Here is a 25,347-nt window from a genome sequence, read left to right on the forward strand (position 1 = left end):
CATGGTCAGTAGAGATCTGGGTGACCTCTGGCATAGAACCTGAAAGCTGCCTTGAAGATGGAGTATCTGGTACTTGAAGGCTCTTTGATGCATACTGGGTTCTAGACAGGCCGGGGGCGGGGGTGAGGAAGCCAGATGCAAGAAAAGGCGGGGCCCACAACCATGCATCCCTAAACGCCCCTCTATTTGTGTCCATTTCTGCCAGATGCAGCCATGGGCGCAGCCTGTGAGTCTAGCTCCACTCTTGTCATCTACTTTACCTTGCTAGAGTCTGGAAGAATTGTTTTCATGATCAGGATTGCCCCATGCTGATATTCGTTCAACGCAGGCTGCACTCTATTTCCGGGCTCTAGATGATGAAAAGTTCGACTGCGTACCATATTCGTCTTACTTCGAATCCCCCACCACCATCCACTGTGACTTTAAATTACAACCACAACAAGACCATTCACTTCTGACCCTCTTACTTTTGCACATCATGACAGACTTCAGCGAGAAGAAGTCAAACGTGCAATATATAGAGGACGATATAGAGATCGGCATTTTGAGCAGGCGGCTGTCTATCTGGTCGAGGATGCCTCAGCTTACGACGACCTCCATTAGATCCATCATTCTGCATTTAGCTGTCGCAACAACGTATCTCATCCTGATTACAGCCTGGGTCAAAATCGCTATTCCACCCAGACTTCCGGCCCTAATACACAGTCAGTCATCGCTAGGATGCATTGGAACTTGGAGCGGACTGACAACTTTGCAGTCCCCGCCAGAGATGCTTTACAGTATCAGGTAACGGAGATGTACACTCGCGAGGACGATCCGAATCCGTACATGGGTATATCAGATGCCTCTGACGAGGCCTGGCACAAGCTCATGGAGCGTAGGTCAACCACAGACAAGTGTAAAGCTCTACTGATGCCCATGTAACATAGATACCAGCTTTCGATTGACGGACGATGATATCGTCAAATTGAACAGATCATCAGTGGCATTGGGGCGAGGGGGGTATTTAGGGATGGCCACTGTCTTCCATGAACTTCATTGTCTGGTAGTTATTCAATTCTCCCCTCCAAGACATTCATTTGCTGAGATTCATGTCAAGAAAATGATCAGATGGTCTTCGAACATCACGCGATATGGACACTGGTTTGGCATCCGTGACCATGCGGAGCTGCAAACTCACATTAGTAAGTTTGGCGCCGCAATTCCTTCGCCAGTTGATACGCGAAACCCGCGCAAAGTTCCAAGCTTACGGGAAATACTACCAGATCATTGCATGGATGTTGTTCGTCAGAGCATAATGTGTCGAGCTGATATGTCTCCTATGACCTTTTTCTGGACACCGAACAGCCGCGTACCAGAGACCGACTTTGCCACGAATCACGAGTGCGCCAACTGGGATATGGTTGAGAGGTGGTTAGAAGACAGGCGTGTGGACATTTACGCAGAAGGTGAACTGAATCATCCAGTCTACGGTACGCAGCCAACTGTTCTGTTCGGTCTCCGCCTACACTTTGAACTAATCTTTTGAATCAGGGCCTTCTTACCCCAATGGACACCGTCTTATTGAAGAATGGAACGTGCCTAAGACTTTACCCTTTGTCCCAGTCCCAGATGACGAGAGGTTTCATCAGAGCTCAGGGTAACTGTTGCGCAGACTTCCCCGTCGATACATGCAAGTAGGAAGAGGTCGGGCAACAAGGAAAATACTTTGTGGGCGTAGCGCAGGGGGCCTTACGGTAGACTCTATGAATTAGTCGTCAATCGCTCTATCTAAATCTGTTTCTTGGTCAAAGTTTGTACATAAGCTACTACCTGAACGCTGTTCAAGAATTTCCTTTCAACGACGAAAACAACATTGCGTTCATCTCACTGAATGAGGCATTCGTCTTACAACATTCGGGAGACAAGATTCACAAAGCCAAGCATTATCTTGTCTAGATCTCAAAGGGTACATGGAACTGTGCCAACTCGAGCGGCACGGAAACGGTGTTTCCTCGGAGTCTGCTGCCCGGGGGTCGGCGAGAGCATCTGCATACTCTTGCGGACCCCTACCTAGGCACACGGATTCAATTCTCCGCCAATAGGGATATATATGCTTACCAGATGTAAGCACATCAAAAAGTCGGTTAACCGCTTACGCGTCATTTCGGAACGTCAAAAATGCGAGACGCAAGAGTGCTGAGCCGCGAGAACGCGTCGCATCATGTCAGTCCAGCTGAGCCGCTGGCACGTTTTGGCTCTGGAGACATGTGCGGGCGCAAGAAGGACAGCATTGGCCTTGCCACCTCGTTAACAGAGGCACAGTGCATTCGCCAAGCTAGTGTACCAGCTCCTCAACGTCTTTGGGAGCTGAAAGGTTCTGGGTAGTCGAAATTGACTCACTTCTCTTATCCATGTCATCGCTTAGCTCCACAAGGTGGTTGCGTTGGCGAACCCGAATTAGGCAGTTCGGTTCGTGATGGCAGCATGCGGTTGGGGCCCGGGCCGGGGCGGCGCTAGCAAGACACTCCGACTTTAGAACCATTACAGGGTTGTATTGCATATCTCGACGGCGCCAACGGGTCGCTTCAAGCAACATGCGGCCCGAAACTTCAGAGCACGTTACACTAATTTCCGAATACTCACAAGGAGCAGATGCGTCCGACCATACCGACGCATTTCGCGAGGGGCCTTTGACGCTTGTGACCAACCATAGGTATCCATCCAGTCAGAGGCCCGTTATCAACGAAGAGAACGGTGATTGGACTTTCAGATCGGGAACAAACAGGCGACATTCTCAAGAAGGAGCACACGAATCGATATCACTCCTGAATGAACATTAGTGTCACTTTGATTGAGAGATAAGCGGACATAATTGGTTGGCTTAATTGCCTCGTAATAAATCAATTTGGAGTAGCATATCTGTCTTGAACATTGTCTGTCCAAGGTTCTTCATTCAAATGTACATGCTTTAATGACGCCTGACCGGTGTTTCATGTATCCCAATCTGCCGATGCTCTGCAAGGTTAGGTTGTAATAGAAAGGATACGAATCAGCTGCGACAGTCATCAGGAAGGGATTCCGTTGACATAGAACCGTCGTGCTGCTCATGTTCTGCTACTCCAATGTCGTGGTTATGTCCATCGGGGAACGAGGCGCCTGGGCACAGTCAGCACCCAAAGCTCATTCATAAGTGACGCATTGTGACAGTACCTAGCTTCGGGTGTTTCAAATACCCAGGTTTCATAGGGTTGAATGATCTTTCCTTAGCCCAATTCTGGATGGCATCAAAATTGACACACGAATGGGGCACATCGAAGTCTGCGATAGGAATTGCAGTATCTTCCTTCCAAAACATGGTGATTAGAGAAACATCGCCTCGGCACATTGCGGACTGACGGAGAATCTCAATGCAGTGTTCTGACAATACGTCAGTCCCTCTTCGGTATGTTGTGGTTCGCGAGCCAGTAATGACAGGGTAGTTACATACTTGTGTGCCAGTGGTTCAGCATTTCTTGGTGGGAGGTTAGATTCGGAAAGTAGTGGTCCTTGTAGATGTACTGGCGAATACGTTTCTAATATAACCGTCAGTCGTGCCCACATATTGGTTAGAATGCCGGTATTTACGAGGCAGTGAAGCTCATGGACAACTCCAAGTGTCCCCCAGTACGTGTCGTCTTCACCAGGAAGAGGAATCGAGGTCTTGTTGATCCGTCGTAGATCTTCGCCTGACACTCGCACATGGGCATCTGCGTATTTTAGCCAAAGGGTTGCCAAGTGGCACGTCCACGAACTGTGGAAACAGGAAATTTCTTACGCTCTACTAGATCCGACCATGCTTGATCAGATTCAGGGGATGGCTCTCCTGTAAATGGGTTCTTAAGACAAAGACTTGGATCATATACCACCGGCTCGTACTCAATCACAGAGTTCGCTGGCGCTGTTTGTTGTTCGTGGAATTAGAAGGACATGCCAGGATGGTGGTTGGGAAAGATTGTTCTTCCGATGGTGAGAGCAACGTAAAACAACGATTGCACTTACAATGCACAATGCTTTTTCGAATATCTTTGCAACTTCCGACATGGATGACAGCTGCCAGAAATACACCGGTGTAGATTATGAACAGAACTAGATGGATAAACAAAGGCTGGAATCCGAAACTTCGATCGTGTCTTGCGAGGGTGCGAGGTAACTTTGCTTCATGCTCTTCCAAGAGTTCGTCTTCTGACCCATCCTCAGACGGAACAGCATTGAACGTCGAGCTTGAGCGAAATCGTGAGACGACCTGCTTCCACCACGGAGAATCTCTCGGAAGTTGGAAGGACATGATCAGTTGCGCTGGATACTAAGACCTGGATACCGAATTGCTTGGGGAATAGACTTGACGTAGGCGTCCAGCGACAGTGGAAAAGATGCTTGGTATAAGGAAGGCCAAAATTCTGAGTCCCGCTGAATATGATAGCAAAGAAACGAAAAGAATAGCAAAATGCTGCTATGCTTATCATTGGCCCCTGCTACTCAAGGACCGCCGCTTGCCGGGTAAAACTGGGCGCATACGCATATGCAAGACGCCATACCGCCAAGCCAAATAAACGGGGTATCAAACTCACGTTGGGCTGTTGGTGAGTGAGATATCTCCTCCTTTCATGAGAGGTTGCATCCTGCACCCTCTACGTGGACTTGAAAGAGGCACAGTCTGGCCAGAAGGGCCTGCATTTGTTTGGGGCAAGAGCACCTTCCCAACGGAGAAATCGCACGCCTGCGGAGTTCCAAGCCATTCACTTCTCGTCTTCCAACATACCAGTCCTGATTGCGTGTTCATGCGACTTGTTCTGCAAGCTGATACGTGCATACGGCACAGTCCTCGTCAAATCCGCCATCAAATTGAAAGCGGCTACCAGTAGCTTCCACTCTGGCTCGTCGACACATCAGACTTGCGGCCGCAGAGGCAAGCACACCAGCTTTGACTCAGATCGCAATGCTTCTTGAGTGCCACTAGGTCACCAAGACTGACAAAAGTTCCATCGGTGTGCTGTAAGACTTGGACCCATTTTCGATGAGACGATGGCGATGACCAGGGGAAGTTTAGAAACACGCCCTTGGCCAAATAACTCACCATAGGTTTGTACTTACTACATACTCTATCAGCCGTCGACGATACCATGGAAACAGGAAGGGTGAATGAACGACTTGTGAGAAAAAGTAGTCGAAAAGCCGGAAGACCGAGAGGTTCGCGTCAGCGAAGAATTGAGCGGCAGGAGCTGAGGAGTACAAGTACAGCTGGAACGAGCTTCCTTGACCTGCTAGACTCTTTCATATCCTCATAGCCACTCTCAGTCTACTTACTCCGTTCTTCTCCGTCCCAAAACCTTTTCATTACATCTTATCATCTTTGGATTCGAGTACTCATTGTGCAAAATGCAATTCAAGACCCAATTCGCGATCCTCGCGGCTCTGGCCCCTGTTCTGCAAGCCCTGCCTGTTGATAATGGCGGTGCAGGTAAGTTAAAATGATAAGCCATTCTGTAAACGCGCTAGACTAATTTTTGCAAACAATACAGCTGTGGCCCGAGAGGTCAACGACAAGCGTGCGCCGGATGACGCCGATGCCGCTTATGGCATCTTCTACGCCAACGGAGCTGGTATCAAGGCTAAGCGTGATGATGCCGATGCTGCGTATGGTATCTTCTACGCCAACGGTGCAGGCACCAAAACCAAGCGGGACGATGCCGACGCAGCCTACGGAATCTTCTACGCCAATGGTGCGGGAACCAAAGCCCGACGTGACGATGCTGACGCCGCCTACGGCATTTTTTACGCCAATAGCGGTGCCTCGAAGGCTAAGCGTGATGACGCTGACGCAGCCTATGGCATTTTCTATGCCAACAGCGGCGCGTCGAAGGTTAAGCGTGATGATGCTGACGCTGCGTACGGTATCTTTTATGCCAATGGAGCGGACTCCAAAGTCGAGCGCGAAGAGACCAACGTCAGCGCGTGAGTTGGTCTGGAACGTGCCTCTGCACTCACGTCAACCTTTCTGGTCTTGAGACATGCCACCAAGCTTCGGGTTTGCAATGGCAAGAAAGTCTTTGAATGATCTATGCGAGAACAATGGTATTGGATAGTGGATTAGTCATGACAAGAACGATGTTTCCGACAGACATGTTGACTAGCCACAATTTCCATTCATATGGTTGAGACTTGACAATCCCCCAATCCATGTAGTGAACGGAACAAGTTAAGAGTGATTCTCGCGCCAGTGACTTCATCCATCTATTATTCCGCAAAAGCCGAGACTGAAGGTGTCTTGCAAACTACTATACACTGAACGGATCATAGAACTTGGCCAAAAAGCACCTCAGCCCAGCTTCTCCTGGTCTTCCTAACCCACATGGAATCCGCTCACATCCTATAAGATCCGTCGACCTGGATTGATGAGAAATTACCAGTGTAGTCAGATAACAGTTCTTTCGAGAAATATGCTGCAGCCCACAAGGGCATTTTCTGAGAAGGACGCTAGGATCCCGGAGTCCTAGATGCTTTACAAAAGATCTGGGGTACCGAAGAGCTTCTTGTTTTATTCGGTTCTTCAACATTACTTTCCCCAGCCGGAAAGACAAGCCTTCTCGTGCTCCCTGGCCCCGTGTCAACTAAATTCCCCCGCCCCCCAAGTGTGGCAGGGGTATGTGCATGGCATTATCAGTCTCATTTCCGCTGGCCAGGAGGACGGGTCTTCTATTGTTGTTCCTAAGTTGCAAAAGGCTCTGGATGGGGTCTTCGATACGCAGACCGACCCAAAATCATGGAAGAAGGCAGACCTGCTTCCATTCACGAAGAAATATCACTCTGTGACTTCTCGGGTATTTCCCCTCTTACAGCAGCCAGAAAGGTTTGCCCGCAAGCAAAAAACATGCCACACAGAAGTATAAATGAAAAGTCAGAAGACCAAACAAAAACCAGGCAGCCTTCAAAATAATCGAAATTTCTATCGGGCTATTAGCGAAAATTGTGGTTGAGCAGATTTAGAGAAAGCCGAGAGCATTCGCCGATGCTACATGTAAGTACTGTAGTCCCATCGCAATCGAAGAGATACTCTTGACATCAGTAATGTTGTGCAAATTACGTACAGAGTTAGTGTCTCCAAAGTCTCTTTATTTGTGTACAAAGGTTGTCAAAGATCGACGCTTCTCTCCAACTTTGATCAAGCCACATTAACTTGTCATTTATTTTGAGCTTCATTTCTTGAACCAGCTCATATCATTTTCATATGTGCCGCATCAACGATTTTAAACTCCAGCCTCGCTGATGGTGGCTGTGGCGTGCCAGTATTAAAAAACGTCCGCCGCACGCCACAACGTTCTTACTTCCATACCAGAACCTTGGAGGCCCATGGAGGGACATGTCCATATCTGGCGCTCACGATTAAAATGTATTCTCGGATTTGCTATTCCTTCCCCCCAAATTCCTCATCAGTTCTAGCTTCCACCTGTGTTTCTTCTTTTCCCCCTCTGAGTGTCATGCGTATCATTCATCTGCTAGTCTGCCTCGTGGCTTTAGGGCTAGCCGATGCCCGCAAATGCAACGGCCACAAACATCTCTGCAATAGGAAATACTCAAACGTCACTTTCGTCGGTTCGCACAACGCCAACTTCATTGGCGATAGAATAACTCACAATCAGAATGTCCCTGTCACTCGACAGCTTGACATAGGCGTCCGATTTCTATCTATTCAAACACACTGGAAGTACGGCGAGATCAGAATGTGCCACTCCAAGTGTTGGCTCCTTGACGTGGGAAAGTTGGAGGACTTCTTGTTAGAGGTCAGCCGCTGGATGAAGAAACACCCAAACGAGGTGGTGACCTTACTGTTGACGAATCCGACTTCCATCCGCGGGAGAGACTTTGCCGCAGCCTTTCGGAAAGTCGGAATGGATAAAATTGCTTTCACGCCAAACAAGAAACTTACCGTCAATTCGTGGCCCACGCTCGGCCAGCTAATTGATAATAATAACAGACTTGTTGTCTTCATGGGTAGGTACAAATCATCAAGATCCCACATAACATTGGGGTATTCGTTTTTAAAGTGATAAACATGCTAACTTTAGCAGATTACCCCGAAAGGCCTAGGCGCGAGAAGTGGATTATGGACTGGTTCAGCTACTCCTGGGAGACACCATATGGCGAACTGGACAGCAACTTCCCTCACTGCAAGCGCGACCGGCCACAACGGGACATCGATGAATCAAAGTATATGTACCTGATCAACCATGTCTGGAACATAGCCATGGGTGCGAGGTTTGAGGGAGAGACTGTCAAGATTCCCACCAGACTCGCGGCAAATATTACCAACTCGATGGACTCAATCAGTCGACAAGTCAAGCTTTGCAAGGCGAAGTGGGGAAAGATACCCAACGTCATTCTGGTAAGTTAAGCTTCACCGGCCGTTCATTAAATCGTCTTCGTCACGGAAACTTGCGTCGACTCTGAGAGTGCTGATTTTTAATTGCAAAGCTCGACTTCATTGATGATGGGGACGCCATCAAGGCGCAAGATCATTTCAACTCTTGATTGGGCCGTCACCATGTGTTGAATATCTTTCTATTTCGATAGCAGTTCAATGTCGTTCATCAGGCAACATCCTTGGATCGTCTTAATATCCCGGTGATGCTCGCCAAGTTACACCCTCCTCGGCTGAGCATTTGACTCGCTAATTTCCCTACCAACATGTTGGCTTGACGCAGAATCCATCCACATCAACCCGCCTCACAATGTGAACGACCCCAATATAAAATAGCAACTCTAGATGTGCCGTTCCAACTGACCTCCAGCTTCTCACGATCAATTCTTGCGCATGGGCAATGAACCATGTCGCGAATGATGCGCAAATAACAGTAAACCATACTTTCCAAACTCGCGAGAAGTACCAGCAAGGTCCCATGTATATCTCGACAGTTACCCATACTGCTATTCCCAGTCCCCAGACCACGGCTTTCCCAACGGTCAGGCGCCATCTGTTCATTTGATGTAAACTCATTCCCGTTCGTGCGTGAATTACTATAAGCCCGGTCCAGCTTTCCAGTATGTCTTTGATGTCATCGCGAGTATGAGGCGGCCAGAAGCGGTGGATATTGTATTGTGGGTCGCAGTAACCGTCAGGGGAGATGGTGGCCATCCCAACGGATAAGGCAGTTGGATAAATGGCGAAGGCGATAAGAGCCAGCCATTTTGTGACAGCTTCATCATTATGTATTTTTCTGGCAAGAGAGTCCTGCGGTGAAAGATGTACAACAGACCGGAGGCCTTCGGCAACGAGATGCTGCCCACCCCACGCGCTGAGGCAGAACCTGGAGATGATGGTAATGACTTCCCTTGACGTTGAAAACCACGGCCGCCACACTTTGAAGGCTCTCATCAATTTTTCTCTTACTTTGCATTCGAGCTGTATCTTTTCGGGGGGGACTGACCCCGGGGGCCCGGAGCAGTCGCAGAGGAGCGTCCAGGCGATCACGCCTCCAGCAAGGATTGCCAGGGAGATCGACCCCCACAGCACAACTCTCGTAGCATTGTGGAATCTGACACGAGGAAATGGCATATTTGAAGTCTGTCGCTGGCAGCGTATGAAGCTTGCGTATGCGGCTTGAACTGTCGGTTGAAGGGAGAGAGAAGCACGTCAGGCCGCCGTAGGCCGGAGGGTCCGCAGCTCCACAACGGCGCACCGGTTGAGACAACAGTGTCGAGGTTGCGTCGGGTGTTTGTGTAGTCGGCCGGGTCTCGAGGTCGAAGGGGGTGTCGATTTCGCAATCCTAAATTGAGGAACTCTTCAGTCGTGCGTACAAATGGAGGGCGACTTATGTGGTGTGTTCTCCGTCTTCTGAACGGGATATGACGACAATTTAGCCGACGTGCATTTCAGCCCTGGAATGGTTGGCTGCGCCTACCATGCATGTAAGACGGCTCAATTTCACTGTTCGTCGGAGCATGCGCCACGAGTACCTTTATCTCAGGTTGCACTCATTCTCAAATACAAGTCCAAACTGTGAGAAATCCATTATTTGCTTTTAAATAGAACAGACACAAGGTGGAACAGACTTTTCCTGCGCTGCGTTGACAATGGCTGTACTGGTATCAACGAGACCCCTGCATCCCTCGCAAACATTTGCCCGGCTTTCGCGCACAATTTATTGCTCTCCACGGATCCGGTCAGCACGCAATACAACAACACTCTTTGTGTGTCCGAAAATGACAACGCCCGAGCAGAACTCCGTCCCGTGGTGACAGCCGACCAGGGCCCCCTGAAACTATCGAAGTTGTAGGTTGGTTCAATGCAACGACAGAATCCGAACCGACCTAAGACAGCGCGGGGACAACCATCCAGGGCCCTGCTGCCCGCCTTCAGTGATCTGTTATCCGGGGTTCGCTCACCTGAGCGTGCAGCTGTAGCATACGAGGAAATCATCCTAGGACAACTGCCCATGTCATTCGCGCCATCATCGTGCATCACGAACAGTCTTATTTAATGCGAGTCACCCACCGTTGTATTCTACGATGTTTTCTTCTCAACGCTTCTCGCTTTTGTCCGCTACGAAGAGCGCGCCTCCGTCGGCGAAGCGATCATCAAGATGAAGCTGACGCAATGTCTTCTCTCCAGTCTCGTAGGACTCGCGGCTGCCCAAGATCGACTTTTCTCGTCAGCGTTTGGCTACCCCGGTCGGGATGCCAGCTATGACTACGTCGTCATCGGCGGCGGCACCGCAGGCCTCACGATAGCGTCCCGTCTCGCCGCAACATCCGCATCCGTCGCCGTCGTCGAGGCTGGCGGCTTCTACGAGGTTGAAAACGGTAACAATAGCGTTGTTCCTCTTCTCTCTCTCACCGGCATTGCCTTCATCGATCCCACACCCGAATTCACCCCACAGCCTTTGATGGACTGGTCGCTCGTCTCGGAACCGATCCCCGGCGTGGGTGGCCGGAGGGTCCACTACGCACAAGGCAAAACTCTCGGCGGTTCGTCCGCGATCAACACAATGTCGTACATCCGTGGTACAAAGGGCTCGTACAGTCTCTGGGCCGAAACTGTCGGCGACGACTCGTTCAAATGGGAGAACATGCTGAAGTACTTCAAACGATCTGTCCATCTCACACCGCCGAATGAGGAGAAACGGCAGAATACCAACGCGACCGTTGTGTTTGATGCTTCTGATTACAGCGGGGACGGTGGACCTTTGCAAGTTTCGTGGAACAATTGGGTTGATCCGACTTTGACATGGCTTGCGAAAGTCATTTTGAGCCTTGGCTTGACAATTAGCCCAAAAGGTTTCAGCAGTGGCGAGCTTGTCGGTCACGGCGCTTGGGTTCCATCGACAATTGAGCCCGAGAAAGCCCACAGGTCAACCAGCGAGAGCACATTCTTACGGCAGGCAATCAAAGATACGGGCATTATTGTGTACACCCATACTCAAGCCACCAGAATTCTGTTTAACGGCACTCAAGCCACTGGGGCCAGCGTCAACTCACAAGGTGTTGACTACACCCTATCAGCGCGCAAGGAGGTCATTCTTTCCGCAGGGACGTTTCACTCTCCACAACTTCTCCAAGTATCGGGCATTGGCTCCCGGGAACACCTTGAGGCTTTATCGATTACAGTGGTAGCCGATGTCCCCGGAGTAGGACAGAACCTCCAAGATCCTATCCAGATCTTCGTCGCGTACCCTGTTAGCACGACCTCAGCGCAATCCCTGGCTGCGGATCCAACGTTAAACTCGATATTCATTGAAGAGTATCTCAGATCTGGAAGTGGGCCGTACAGCTCGGCTGCAGGCTTCTTGGCCCACGAGCGCCTCCCGAACTCAACGCTCGCCAAACTCTCGCAGGATGCACGCGATAAACTCGCGTCCGTTCCTTCAGATTGGCCGCAGCTGTCATTTATCGTGGGCTCTTTCTCTACAGGTCTAGGACAAACCAGCGGTACCCTCGCCGCGTACCTTCCCCTAGTCTTCTCCCGAGGCAATGTCACCATCTCATCGCCTTCAGTACTGAAGACCCCACCCAAAATCAACCTGAACTGGCTCTCTGATCCAGCAGATGTCGAGCTTGCCGTAACGGCCGTCAAGCGACTTCGCACAGCATGGGCTTCAGACTTCGCCAACACCCCAGGCTTTAAAGCTGGCCCAGAAGGACTTCCTGGAGACGCGGTGCAGACCGACGAAGAGATTTTGGAGTACGTCAAAGCCAATGTCGGCCAAGTGTGGCATCCTGTATCAACATGTGCCATGGGCAAGGAAGAGGACGTCCAGTCCGGCAAGGCAGTCGTTGACAGTCATGGGAGGGTATTTGGCGTTCAGGGGCTGAGGGTTGTGGATGCAAGCACCTTCCCTTTTGGAGTTCCTGGACACCCACAGTCTGCTGTGTATGCACTGGCCGAAAAGATTGCAGATGACATCATAGGCACTTTTTGAGGATATTCCAAAAGCCATAGTAACAGCGCAGATTTCCAGAAACGGTGCAACGGAAGGTCGAAAAAAGTCCAGTTTGAGTATACAATTTCAAACCGCAGTGAATGCAAGCTTCCTCGACAGTAACTGGTTTATGAAAAGTCCTCAACTTTCAATCGTAGTAGGAATTCAAGCCTTCACATATGCCGGTGCCCTAGTGATGCGCCTCGCAGCGCCTCCACAAGGGCAATCAAAGCAAATTTTGACCCCCATACTTGTTAACTTGGCTCTTTGTTTTTGTGTTTTTGATTACTTAGCTAACTTTCAAATAAAACAAATCAATCACTACATAAAATGACGTCATATAGACTACTTAATCGGGTAATTTTGAGGATATCTACAGCCTCATAAGCCCTCTTGTAGGCCCTCAGAGGGCCCCTTAGAGGGCCCCTTAGAAGGCCCCTTGGATGGCTCTTTGGAGGGACCCTCAAGCCCCCCCCCCCTAAGGGGGCCCCTCACGTATGCCCTCACGTATGCCTATAGGCTGGGCATACCTATAAGTGGGGCGATGGCCTATATAAGGCCTCCTATTGGTTAGAGTATAAGACATCAAATATTTCAATTCAATCGAGGGGTGTCGGATTGATCGATTGGGTAGTGGTGATGGCCTCACTTTGCTTGGTTAGGTTATTTGCGTTGTCAATTTACTTGCCCTTGTGGAGGCGCGGGCGCCTCGGTCAAATCAACATGGACTCGTGCTCAATAGGCTGAAGAAAGACTTGAGATGAACTTTGATAATATCACCACTGAGATAGAATGATTGCCTGTTATTCAAGGCTCTCTGACGATTCTTGCTTCTGCTTAAATAGTTCCTTCACCTATGATCCTTGCCGCAATCTTCTCGGCCAGCGCGTAAACTGTACTCTGAGGGTGGCCAGGAGGCAGAATAGGAAAGCTGGATGCATCAACAACTCGCAAGCCCTGAACACCGAAAACCTTGGCCTCGTTATCAATAACCGCCATATCGTCGCTCCTCTTCCCCATCTTGCAGGTACCGGCAGCGTGCCACACAGTCATCAGGCTATCCTGGATTACAGCCAAGATTTCCTCATCGGTATTCTTGTCCAGGCCTGGCCAGTATTCCTCGCCAATGACAATTTCTTGCACCACGTCTGTATTCCAAACCTCCCGCATCCGACGCCACCAGCTAACAGCAACTTCCTGGTCAGCCTTGGCAGATAACCAATTTGGATTGACGAGCGGCAGAACGGCAGTGTCGGAGGACTTGATCGTTACGTTGCCCCGGCTGACTGGGGCTACCATAGCACCCAGGATCGTTGCGTACTGTTTTCCATTGAGCGGTTGTTGTAGCGCTGGAAACCGAAAATTGCCGATGTAGCCGTTACCACTGATATGCTCAACCTCGGGCCAGTCATCAGGAAATTGAGACAAGGCTTCTTGGGTATCGGCAGACCAAGTGTCGCGGTACTTCTGCGGCAGCTTTTCCCAACCGATGAACTCAACGACATTGGAGGACAGGGGCCCTGTACCATCGTTGATGTAGTCAATGAGGCTGCGGGCGAGCACCACCGGGTCATGAAGAACGCGGTTGAGAGTGTCAAAGTTGACCTCGTAGGCGGGTCCGAACATGACATGGTCCCACATGTTCTGTCCAACCCCGGGGAGATTTACTCGGAGAGGGATGTTGTTCTCGGCGAGAGTAACAGTTGGCCCAATACCTGAGACCATCAAAAGCTGTGGAGACTGGAAGGCACCTGCTGAGACGATCACTTCCTTTGAGGCGTGAATAGTGTAGCCTACACCCAGAGACTTGACCTCAACCCCTGTAGCGGTGTTGTTCTCGTTAATCACGATGCGTTTGGCCATGGTCTGGGTATAGACCTTGAGTTTGTCCAGGTTCTCGTTGACGGCCTTGTATATGTACTCCGCGGAGGAGCTGCGGGTTTGGTCCGAGCTACGCACTGTGGACTGCGAGTAGTGATATCCTAAGAGATTGCCGCTGCTGAAACCGGTGGTGCGTTCCATACCAATTGCTTGCATGCCCTTTTCTAACCATGTCGCCCAAGCTGACACCCAGTTTGTGTAGCCGACTTGCACAGGGCCTCCGGGTGAGCTGAATACATCGGGGTCATATTGTGTCGACGCATTTGATCGGCGCTTAGTGGCATCAGGAGGCGTAAAGTTTGTTGACTTCTCAAAATAGGGTAGAAAGTTGTCAAATCTTTGGCGCATTAGCAATTTGCGTACAGTTTTGAACGACCCGTGTCAAGCTCACTGATAGCTGTCATCCCCAACTTCTGAAGCCCACATATCGTAAGAGCCCTTACTTCCTCTGTGATGGATCATAAAATGCAGGGCCGAGCTGCCACCTAAGCACTTGCCTCGGGCATAGTGAATTTTGCGGTTTTTGGCGCCGACTTGGGGCTCCGTCTGAAATGCCCAGTCAACCGTAGGGACGGTGTCATAAATGCTCGACCCGATGCCAATGATGTCGCCAGCCGGTGTCGTCCCCAAGACGGGCTTAGCAATCTCATAGTAAATACCTGCTTCGATGATGGCGACTGAGTGGCCGGCTTCTGCAAGTCTGTAGCCGATAGCGTTGCCAGCCGTGCCGCCTCCTACCACCACATAGTCGTATGTTGCTTCGGTTCCAAGGGCGCCTTCAACGACACCAAGCACACCTTGCACTAGACCCTGGCCCGAGAGAACGGCTTTTACAGCCGACAGGATAGGGTTTAATAGCGAGATCCCAATGCTCTGTAATGCCGCAGCAAATTCATCGTTAAAGATCGGTGCGGAGAGGGCACGAACGGCGAAAAGCACAAGAGTCAGAGAAAGGAAGGAATTACGAACGCGCATTTTCGGGTTATCTGAGGACCCAACTATGAAGTGAAGGCAAGTTTTTTACTTCATACAGAAATTCACAATGTGATCCATCGATAAATAAGAAATCAGTAGGTGACAATGTCCAGACATTCTAGCATGTACTGCGGGCAGCGGCTGCGTGGAATTCTCAAGTGACACCATGCAGCGTCCTTTTGTCGGCACTCAGGGCTCCAAACAATTTCACCACAAAAGACTTGAAATACGAGAGAGGGGGGAATCGAGACGGATGCAAGGTCGGGTTGCTTAATGTCCACGTGGGGTCTATGAGGTAACGCATGAGTTGCTATCCAAAAAGGATGAGGTTGATGCAGTCATATGCTCGAATGTGGTGATTTCTGCGATGATCTTTCCAGATACATGCACCTTCGTGCATGATGCATCGGACAGCAACGGGGCAGATTGACCCAACGAGACAGCCTTGTGAGTGGTGACGGGTGGGTCAATGCCCTAATCCATGGATCTCTGTGTTGGAAGAGCAGCACAGTAGCAAAATGCAGCAATAGAGCGGATGCGTGTTCAGTCGAGCAGTGGTTGTACCAGTTACCCTTGACGAACGTTTGAACAGGAGATCGCTTTGGTTACATGTAGGTTACGGTTCACGCACAATGAACAACAAGAGAAAACAAATGGGAATACTTTGGCTGCTGTTCAATGCTCCCTCATTAGGCACATGATTCTGATTTCTTGTTCTCGATTGGCTCGTACATATTGATTGCTCTTGGCTGATGAGATCTCAGCTGTCATGCAGCAGGGCATTCGAGAGGGGCAGTCTAGATAGGGCGGGGACAGCCACAGCTATTGGCACGCTGCAAGAAGATCGTCAATATCACATGCGCAAATGAGAAAGATGTGACAGCCCGATATGCATGGAATGCCACACAAAAGATCAGCTGGAAGACGTCTAACCTCTCCGATGGGTTTCGTCTCAAGCCCGGTTTATAATCCATTACAATGACAGCTACAGCGGCATTTCATAACTCTAGGCACTTCAGCATGCTAGATGCCAACTAAAGAATCGTTCATAAATGCTAGATGTTCGTCGTGAGTTGCATACTCGTCGCATGTTTTCCAACATGTAAATTGGAGAACTTGAGGAGAGATCCAATAAGAAGCGGATGCGAGGTTGTGGCAGCGGGTAAATTCTCAAAGGCTCAACAATAAAAACCGTTGATCATCAGGGAAATCCAGGCACTTCACCCTTCAAAGGCTTCAAAGGCAACGTGTGTACTCGAAGAACACAATGGTCAAGCATCGTTCCTTGAACATGCTGACTTGAGCGCACGATTATTGAATTTCATATCTTTCTTCCACTGTCTTACTTTTGACATCCTCTCTACGGATTGACACGTTGTTCGCGAGAGGCACGTAGCTCATTGCTACTGTGTCACAGTGTCCAACAAGGAGCCCCAAGCTTTCGAGCCTTCCGTCGAACGATAAACATCCCCACCAGAACAACACATTTGCCCTGGAGCCTTTCCGTCGGGTAATTGACCTCGGGCCGCATGATGATGCCAATCCAATTAACAATAATGACCGCATTCAATCACTCGCCGGATGTGAATGGCCAAGACTCTTAGAACGTCGGCCGGATTGGGCTAGTCTAACGTCGCTAAAATCGAACCAACATCAAACCTACCCGCAAATCATTCTCCCCTCCTTTCAAAAGAGAAGCCTTATGTAAATGTGCTGAATCCGGCCCGATGGTTTGCTCATAATGTTGGTCGGCCTCTGATCTACGGCACGAGGTGCCACCCGATCCGACCCGTCACCCATCGATCTGCGACATGAGACATGAACGCGACTGGAAGTTGAGGGCGTGAAAGATCTGCAACCTAGGTTTAGTTTGTGTATTCATAATTATCGTCATGGAAGATCAAAACTGCAGTTCTTCGCCTCTCGGTCAGTGCGTTCAACGATAGCCCTGATCAGCAACCGACGAATGACGCGTTCCGCTAGCTTCTGGCAGCTGCCAGTTGGTAAATATGCCACTTCATTGGTCGACCCTGGTTAACCGCGTATGGTTCCGTTCTTCTACTGGCAAGGATTGTCGATGTTGTCTAGAACGTTGTATTTTCCTTGAAAGCTTAGCTCGCCAGGTTCTCCTGGATTCAGTCGCGTTTCCACGCGAGACGATGTCTCGTAATGTCAGATGGTCTCCGGGCTTCCTTAGGTATTCGAAGGTGCAAGAACCGGAAGAGATTTACGTATACTACGCCTGATTAAAACCAAACAGCAAGTGGATTGTATATTGGGTGATGAGATGACAACTGAAACAAACCTCGTGAAGCCATTTTGAAGAAAAGACGAACATCTGTGTTCGTAAACGGCCCTCATCTCGTTGTCAAGCTTCTTTCCTCTTGATAACTTCTTTCTCCCGTGGTCTGACATTGATCAGGTTCTTTCGATGACGATCCTCGATAGACATCAACTTTCGTAGCCGCAAACATACTTTGAATAGGCGCGGCTCTTATCCTCCTGGCCCTACACAGAACCTCGTCTCCCACCTGAGACATGACGGAATGACTTCATAATCGTTGACGAACCATCGCTTAGCCGACTGATTTGATTCAAGTTTCCGCATTGGGTCTACGCTGCGGATGGTATTGGGTCGCTTTCGAGGCCTCGGCCCGGTCTACTGCAAGATGCGGGGGAGAGAGACTGAGACATTCGGCTTTAGGGTGTTGTTGATCTTGGCACCATTCCAGCCGCTGCGATTTTCTCCCGAATTTGAAAAGATCTTCGTTATGCTTCCGACAAGCCGGGGAGTGACAGCTCGTCAGTCAGTCGTCTGGGCCTCTCACATCACCATCAGGATAGGCTGCCGATGATGTTTATTCGATACCTTTCTTCAATGGGTCCGGCCTTACCACTCAGCCGGAAGCGGCGTCGGTGTGAAGTAGGATCAACATCATCGTAACGACATCGTTTTGTTGACAGTTCCAATCCCGCAGAATGTAAAGAGAGGCCGACCCTTAAATCTCCAGACATCTCTTTACTAAACTGCGCCTATATCCTCCGCATCGCTCACCCACCGAGGCTCAACATGGAAGACAACAACCCTCCAGCCTGGAAGAAACTTGCAGTATTTGTTCAACAGGTGCCACGACGTATGGGTCGCGCCAGTACCTCTTTCCTCCGTCCTCGCCGGAAGTCCTCGTCGGCGTCCCAGCCAAGACGTCGCTCATCCACTGTCTCCACCATGCGATTCGTCAATCCTTTCGTCGAGGGTCAAGACGCGTCCCCGTGGTCGCGCAGTTCCCTCAAAAACGGCTGCTACCGAGATTTCAAGAAGGATGAACGCCCTATCCTTGTATCCATCAGATCTGCGAGAAGCTCTGTCTCTTCATTCTTCAGCGACAACCACAGCGATGCCGCCAGCCGCCCTCGCAGAAACGGCTATCTCATGTCGATACTATGCCTGATGCTCCCGTCCTTCATGTTCAGCCCGACGAAGAGCCCCTCTGTCGAGTTCCGAAGGAGTTCAACGTCTCAAGCCTACGATTCCACGACCTACCTCGATGGCCTTCGCGGCTTAGCCTCATTCATTATCTACATTTCTCACTACTCTCACCTCTGGTACCCCGAATTGGGCCAGGGATACGGTTCAGCCGACGATGGCTCAATCGTCTGGCAGAAATCAATCGTTAGGATTCTACACTCCGGCCGGTCCGCCGTGACCATTCTCTTCGTCATATCCGGCTACGTGCTGTCTATCAGAGCCCTGACGATGATTTACAAGCATAAAGACGAGCATCTGCTCCGAAGCATTGCTTCGTCTATTTTGCATCGCCCAATTCGCCTGTACGGCCCCGTCGCCATCTCTACCGCCATTATCGCTATTATGGTACACTTCGGCTTTTACATCAGAGACCCAACATCTGCGCCGGCACCGCCAGTCGTGGACACCTTCGCCGGCCAAATGCAGCATTGGCTCGGGGACTTTGTCAGCCTGATGAACCCGTTCAAGCCCGTTGCTCACCAAGATGACGCTGGAGTTATGGCCTACAATGGACATCTCTGGACCGTTCACGTTGCCATCAAGGGCTCGCTGCTCGTCTTGGTGGTTCTCCTTGCTTCTTCACTGGTGCACAAGTCTATCCGCGTTACCGGAACGATGTTTCTCACCGGCTGGCTAGTTCACCTAGGTGACTGGGATAAAGCTCTTTTCCCCACCGGACTTCTGCTGGCCGAGTTCTCCCTCGCTGCCCCTCCCAACGCATTGCACGACGTCCTCCCGCGATGCAACACCTCAACCAGCCGGCGTGCGTTTGCGTACTTGACGGGTACTTTCCGCCATGTGTGGACGATTGCCCTGTTTGTTTGTGGCCTTCATCTCATGTCCTACCCAGAGACAAACGGAGCTTCGTCTTCAGGATTTTACTGGCTGTCATCGCACGTCTTGTCATGCTATCGTGGCTCGGACGCTCAAGTACAGCTTCACTGGAACGCCATTGGGTCCATTCTTTTCATCATTGCCTTGATGTACTCACCGCAAATCAATATCCGGCGCTTTTTGGCAAACCTGTTGGGCGGTTTCAGAACCCGATCACCCTGGCACAAGAATAACACAGTCTTGCACACAAGCGAGAAGGGAAAGCTGGAAGAAGAATCGGCGCCGACCACCACTTACGATCAGGGCGAGCCACTACTCCAACGGCTCTTCACCACAGACATTGCCCAATACCTTGGACGTATCTCTTACTCCATCTACCTGTGGCACGGGTTCATCAACCACGCAGTTGGCACACGGTGGTTGGTTCCCGCCAACGCCGCGCTGATGAAGAGTCACTCTCTTGCATCCGCGCCTCTCGAGAACTTTCCTCTGAAGATGACTGGTTCGATGTTCGAAACGGCTTGGAGCGCGTATGCTTTCTCGTTCTGGGGAAGCTTTATCCTTAATACGTTGGTTCTGTTGTGGGTTAGCGACATCTTCAACCGCGTGGTGGATGTACCAACAGTCAAGATCGGGCGATGGCTTGGCGACAAATGCTTCAAGAAGTTGTGAAGCGAGATTGCATAAACCTTCCATATTTATGATTAATTGGTAATGATAATACTTCTTCATAGGCAATCATAGCGACTTGTTGTAAAACAGAAATATTACATTTTTTTTTCAATCGTTGCGCTCAAGCATTTATGAAGTGAGATGTACGCACAGATTGTGCTTGGTGAGTTGGCTTGATGATACCCATGGTTACCCATATCCATATCTATGGGTATTACCCAGCGCCCGTGGGCCCCCGTGGGTATCCATGGATAGGCTCCTTTGCCATGGATACGCCTCAGGAAGAACCCACGATCGTGGGTATCATGGGCACCCAGGCCATTGGACTTTCGAGCCTATTGAATAGCGAGTCCTCTTCCACGACATCCATCCCTGCCATAGCCGTTCTATACTCAGTACAAACCAACTTCCTCAACAAGCCCCCCAGCCAGCTCTCCATCCATGATGCCGTGGATGTAACTTTCTCCAACCACTCTGAGAAGCCCCTTCTGTTCATCTAGCCTCAGAACAAATGGTGCATCACAGCCGTGGATCACACCAACCCTGTCCCCCACCTCCGTGCACAGCGGGACCAGCCCAAGCAGCCCCTGCTTGGTGACGGCAAGCTCATATTTATTGGCGATGTTCGACAACTGGTTCGTGTACATAGCACATTCGGGAGGAAGTGAGCCAACGTCTGAAGCCGAAGTCACCCCGAACTGTGAGACAGCCACCAGAAACTCCCTTTGCCAGATGTTGGCTACTCCCACATAGAGAGAAAACAACAATAGCGGTATGGCAAACACCCAATACAGCCATCGCAGGAGGAGAATACATACCACAGACAGCCTAGCATACTTCAAAGGCAGCTTCCCCTTGAGAAAGGCTGTGGCTAAGATGAAGATCTCCAGATAGAGCGGTAGTCGCCGCAGGATGGCGAGTGCGAAAGGCGACATCAAGACGCATGCTACCACCCAGGTGAAGACGACAAAGATGAACATGTCACGGTCTCTCTTCTTGACCATTTGGTACAGCTCAAAATATTCCGGCCCCGGTACTTCGCCCTGCGACGTCCGGTTGCCGATTTGAGTTCTCCAAATGACATCCTCGAGCCTCTCCCCCTTCGGGTACTCCATGCCTGCGACATGGAACGTGGCCATGATCAGGAACTCGTTTATGAAGGCCCCCAACCTGAGCCGTCCGGGGATGATAGCGGCTATGCTATCGACGCCAATGGATTTGACGTACAGAATGTTTCGTGTTTCGTCGAAATGGTGGTAGAAGTTCGTGTCGCCGCAGGCTGTGTATAAACGCATTGAATCTTCAAGTGGCTTTTCATCACCCCCTTCCGTCCGAAGTCCCGAGTTCGTACCATCTTCGCCAGGTTCGTTGTTCTTGCTCTCCATCGACTCGGCCTCTTCACGTTCCTTGCCGTGAGATCGCAGGGTGAACCCAGGTCTTTTGTCTTGAGCATAGGTGACGGAGGTCCAATCAGGTACCCACGACGGTACTTCTCCCTCTTTACCAGCATGTTTGATAGACTTCTTGGATCTTAACCCTGAGCGAGCTAGAACCTCGGCTCCTTGGCCTTGCTCAATCTTCCCGATCGCGAATCGCTTGCTCACCGCTGCAAGGGTCTGCTCTTTCGAGTAAATGGGCGCAAACTCCTCGCCGTCGACATCCTCCGCCAGTCCCAACAAGGCATAGATCCTGTCTACAGGCTGGGTGGCTAGAAACGTACCCGTCATCATGAACAACTCGAGCAACCCTCTCCTCCCAAAAGGAAACACCCTCCCTTCTGCCCTGTGTTCTAACATCTTGGGCTTCGCTAAGCGTTCATACTCGCAAATCGCCGCAAAATCTCGCTTCATAGGTACCGGCTCCTTCCACCTGTCGTTTTCCGTCTCCTCCCGGTAGGCGAACCACATGTACGCGGAACTCATATACCCAGCGCGCCGCAGCCGGAAATCCCCAGTCGTGTGCATCGCGCTCGCCCCCTCATGCGCAAGTCTCCACTTATCAAGCCTGTACCGGCGGTACCACGGGACCAGAAGAACCAACGGAATGAGCCAGTTTGAATTGTACCCCTGTTGCGCGAGGCGGAGGTTGTCAACGTAGGCCCGCGTCGCAAGGAACAGTCTGCGCCAGTCAATCTCCCGCGCGCCGCACATGACGGTAAGCTCAGTGGCGTTGACGAACTCTTGGATCACCCAGACGCGGCGGAACCAAGGGCGGCGCAAGAAGGCGCGGAGCGCCGGCCAGTCGGGCGCGTCCGGCGGCGGCATCGCGAAGCCCGCGGCTAAGGCTGCCGCGAAGTTGGCCGTGGGGAGGACTTCGTCGAGGTAGTCTGCAAAGTCGGACATGTGCTCGAGGAAGGCTATGGCGAGGTCGCTATTGTTTGCGGCCGGCCCGAGGTACACCAGTACCCGCGCGGCGATGCCGTAGATGTCGGGCATCATGCGGATTTGCGCGCCCTTCTCCACGTTATCGGCGCTACGGACTTGGTTGATGCAGATTGCGTCGACCCAGACTACGCGGTCTCTGTCGGTGTAAGCAATCTGGCGGAGGAGGGTATGTAGAGATGCGGTTAATGGGATGACTGATAACGGGGTGCTGCTGTCGGCATTCTCGTCGTTCACGAGAACCTTGAAGGGTGTCTTTGTGTTGCTTCCCCAGTGATAGGATACGGCCTCGTATGGTAGCTTGTGCTCTAGGTACGGTCCCTCTGACGCCCACCGAAATGCTGGGTTGGACAGCTCATGGTGGAGAATGGTCCCGGTGAGGTCTCGACGCGGGTCCGGCGCCGGGTGGAGACGGAGCAGCCGAATCTCACCCGGCCCCAAAGCCCGATACTGGTATGGGTTCATCGCTCAGACTTGAACCTTACTCTAGCTTTGGAAAGAACGTGTTGCAAGTCAGACAAAATGCCACCAGAAAACAAGGCGGCATCTGACTTTTCAGCTCCTGGCCCCCCTGTCCAACCTAATGCACAAGCGCCTTTCAGCTGTCTCAATCAGGACATCATGCTGAGAAAGTAGACGAACGGGCCTAATTTCGCCCATCCTGCTGCCTATTCTAGTCTGAATGATCGCCCTTGCAGCTCATAACGACGAGTGATCTCTGCCTTGCGAAGTGTATCAAGTTTTATCCATTTCGTCTCTATTAAAATCCATGTGTGCCTGACATCGCTCTTATGCCCCTCCATTTTACGCCAAAATCCACGTCATTAAATACTCGCTACTGTACAAATGTATGCCAAGAATTCAACTATCAGAATCGTGCAGCCGCCGTGAATCCGCAGCCAGTCTTGCCCTGCTCCTCAGCCACAGCCCTCGCAGAGCATGCCCCCTTGGGCCCAGCGCAGCACCCCGAGGCGCAGTCCGCATCCGAGAGGCACTGCCCCGTGATGAACTGCTGCCCGTTACCCTTCCCTACATTCTGCGACCCAGCCGCACCCGTGTTACCGCCCGCAGCCGGGGCAGCTTGAGCAGGTGCAGACGGCGCCGCAGCTTCAGCGCCGGTCCCCGATCCAGCGCCAGCCGCGGCGCCGCCGAAGCCACACCCCGTCTTGCCGTTCGCGTTGGCCACGGCTACGGCAGAACATGTTCCCTTGCCATTGAGACCTGCACAGCAAGCCGACGCGCAGTCGGCGTCTGTGAGACACTGGCCGGTGATGAACTGCTGGCCGTTACCCTTGCCGACGTTCTGCGAGCCCGCAGCTCCGGTGTCTGCTGCAGCGGCTGTGTTTCCTGTATCTGGGGCGGCGGCGGCGGCCATTGATGGTGCGGCAGCAGGAGAAGCGGCGGCAGCTCCGCCGTCACCGAAGCCACATCCGGTCTTGCCTGCTTGGAACTGCGCTCCAAGACCGGAACAGATGCCGGCGCCGTTGAGGGTGGCACAGCATGTGGAGGCACAGTCTTTGCTGCTCAGGCAGGCTCCGCCGATGAACTGGGCACCTTGGCCGTTGCCGACGTTCTTTGCGCCGGCCGGGTCAGGTGAAAGCGGGCTTGGGGCAGCAAGGACTGATGCAGCGACTTGAAGACGTTAGCGAGAGACAGAGAGGCTTTGAGTCGCGGAAGACTTACAAAGTGCTGCGGCAACTGAGAAACGAACCATGATGAAAGTTAGAGAAGGGAAGAGGTATTTTCAAAATACCCTCAAATTACTAAAAAGGGATATGTTTAGACGACTGCAGCCTTGTATTCGATGCTTCTGGTTAGCTCCTCGATCAACTCAATCGAGGACACCTGCCATCTTAAATAACATCGATCCATCCCCACGAAATGGTCTGAACATTGAAGTAAGCTTGTCAAAGCCCCCTCCCTCAGCGCTTGCTGATGTCCTTCCCGCCATGTCACGAAGATCCAGCTGGAGATGCGACGCAGTTCTGTCACAGGGGCACGTTTCTGGAACTGAGGCTGAGCGACAGAGACGAAGCAGAGCTCACCCAGCATGCGCGCCGTTGTGTGTGAAAATCCGACCGAATATGCGTACTGCCAACACGGCGATCTTCTGCCGTTTGACCTGCACGATACCACGGGCAGTAACAATTAAGATGGAGAACATAGCGCAAGGTAGCAAATCAGCCAGTGAGGTCGTTGAGGCTGATGGCGGGGGAGAGGGGGGGGGGGGGGGGGGGGGGGGGGGGGTAAAAGTCACAGACGAGGCCGTCCCTGTCGGGCCAATGTTTCGGATGAGACCATGCTCCCCAAAACATCGGAGAACGGCAAACGGGCCCAAACACGGTCGAGTAGCCCCTGGCCCAGACGGGCTGAAGAATAAATTGTTAGTCAACGATTGAAGAAAAGGGATAGGACGGTCGACCTTGCTACAGATCTTCCGACGGCCCAGGTTTCCCCATTTTCGCAGATGTGCAGAGCGACATCGCGACGACGGCTCGTCATTCGTCTGCGGCGCTGCGTTTGGGAGCCCGGGCCCAAGCATGGCGAAACCGCAGGGCCGCTGTCATGGCTGTCAGCTTTCGGTGTGTCGTCTATCCGATGTTAGTCCGTTTGAACTGGAGCTGCCCCTATTCGCGAGATCCAT

General features: G+C 51.4%; 8 protein-coding genes across 8 annotated transcripts; 4 read left to right on the top strand and 4 right to left on the bottom strand.

Moving 5' to 3' along the window:
• Positions 1-5,397: 5,397 nt before the first annotated feature.
• Positions 5,398-5,977, top strand: CGGC5_v016192 (uncharacterized protein; the record flags this gene model as incomplete). The annotated part of the gene is made up of 2 exons (XM_032020290.1): positions 5,398-5,479; positions 5,541-5,977. 2 exons carry the CDS (start codon positions 5,398-5,400, stop codon positions 5,975-5,977), a joined length of 519 nt encoding a protein of 172 aa, XP_031882691.1.
• Positions 5,978-7,739: 1,762 nt separating this feature from the next.
• On the top strand, positions 7,740-8,547 carry CGGC5_v016193 (PI-PLC X domain-containing protein 1; the record flags this gene model as incomplete). Its single annotated transcript, XM_032020289.2, has 3 exons — positions 7,740-8,010; positions 8,088-8,401; positions 8,491-8,547. The coding sequence occupies 3 exons, from the start codon at positions 7,740-7,742 to the stop codon at positions 8,545-8,547; spliced, it is 642 nt and encodes a 213-aa protein (XP_031882623.2).
• Positions 8,548-10,598: 2,051 nt separating this feature from the next.
• On the top strand, positions 10,599-12,434 carry patE-2 (Dehydrogenase patE; the record flags this gene model as incomplete). Its single annotated transcript, XM_032020288.1, has 1 exon — positions 10,599-12,434. One exon carries the CDS (start codon positions 10,599-10,601, stop codon positions 12,432-12,434), a length of 1,836 nt encoding a protein of 611 aa, XP_031882541.1.
• An 837-nt stretch (positions 12,435-13,271) lies between these two features.
• Positions 13,272-15,290, bottom strand: patE-1 (Dehydrogenase patE; the record flags this gene model as incomplete). Its single annotated transcript, XM_066153480.1, has 2 exons — positions 13,272-14,652; positions 14,707-15,290. The coding sequence occupies 2 exons, from the start codon at positions 15,288-15,290 to the stop codon at positions 13,272-13,274; spliced, it is 1,965 nt and encodes a 654-aa protein (XP_066007294.1).
• Positions 15,291-18,516: 3,226 nt separating this feature from the next.
• On the top strand, positions 18,517-20,322 carry CGGC5_v016196 (uncharacterized protein; the record flags this gene model as incomplete). The annotated part of the gene is made up of 1 exon (XM_032020286.1): positions 18,517-20,322. The coding sequence occupies one exon, from the start codon at positions 18,517-18,519 to the stop codon at positions 20,320-20,322; it is 1,806 nt and encodes a 601-aa protein (XP_031882618.1).
• A 392-nt stretch (positions 20,323-20,714) lies between these two features.
• CGGC5_v016197 (Heterokaryon incompatibility protein 6, OR allele) lies at positions 20,715-23,168 on the bottom strand (the record flags this gene model as incomplete). The annotated part of the gene is made up of 1 exon (XM_032020285.1): positions 20,715-23,168. The coding sequence occupies one exon, from the start codon at positions 23,166-23,168 to the stop codon at positions 20,715-20,717; it is 2,454 nt and encodes an 817-aa protein (XP_031882617.1).
• A 403-nt stretch (positions 23,169-23,571) lies between these two features.
• Positions 23,572-24,417, bottom strand: CGGC5_v016198 (uncharacterized protein; the record flags this gene model as incomplete). The annotated part of the gene is made up of 2 exons (XM_032020284.1): positions 23,572-24,335; positions 24,387-24,417. The coding sequence occupies 2 exons, from the start codon at positions 24,415-24,417 to the stop codon at positions 23,572-23,574; spliced, it is 795 nt and encodes a 264-aa protein (XP_031882620.1).
• A 466-nt stretch (positions 24,418-24,883) lies between these two features.
• Positions 24,884-25,245, bottom strand: CGGC5_v016199 (uncharacterized protein; the record flags this gene model as incomplete). The annotated part of the gene is made up of 2 exons (XM_066153481.1): positions 24,884-25,072; positions 25,126-25,245. The coding sequence occupies 2 exons, from the start codon at positions 25,243-25,245 to the stop codon at positions 24,884-24,886; spliced, it is 309 nt and encodes a 102-aa protein (XP_066007189.1).
• Positions 25,246-25,347: the final 102 nt, after the last annotated feature.

Source organism: Colletotrichum fructicola, assembly GCF_000319635.2.
Source record: "Colletotrichum fructicola Nara gc5 chromosome Unknown KSG_Nara_v1_contig10, whole genome shotgun sequence".
NCBI lineage: Eukaryota > Fungi > Ascomycota > Sordariomycetes > Glomerellales > Glomerellaceae > Colletotrichum > Colletotrichum fructicola.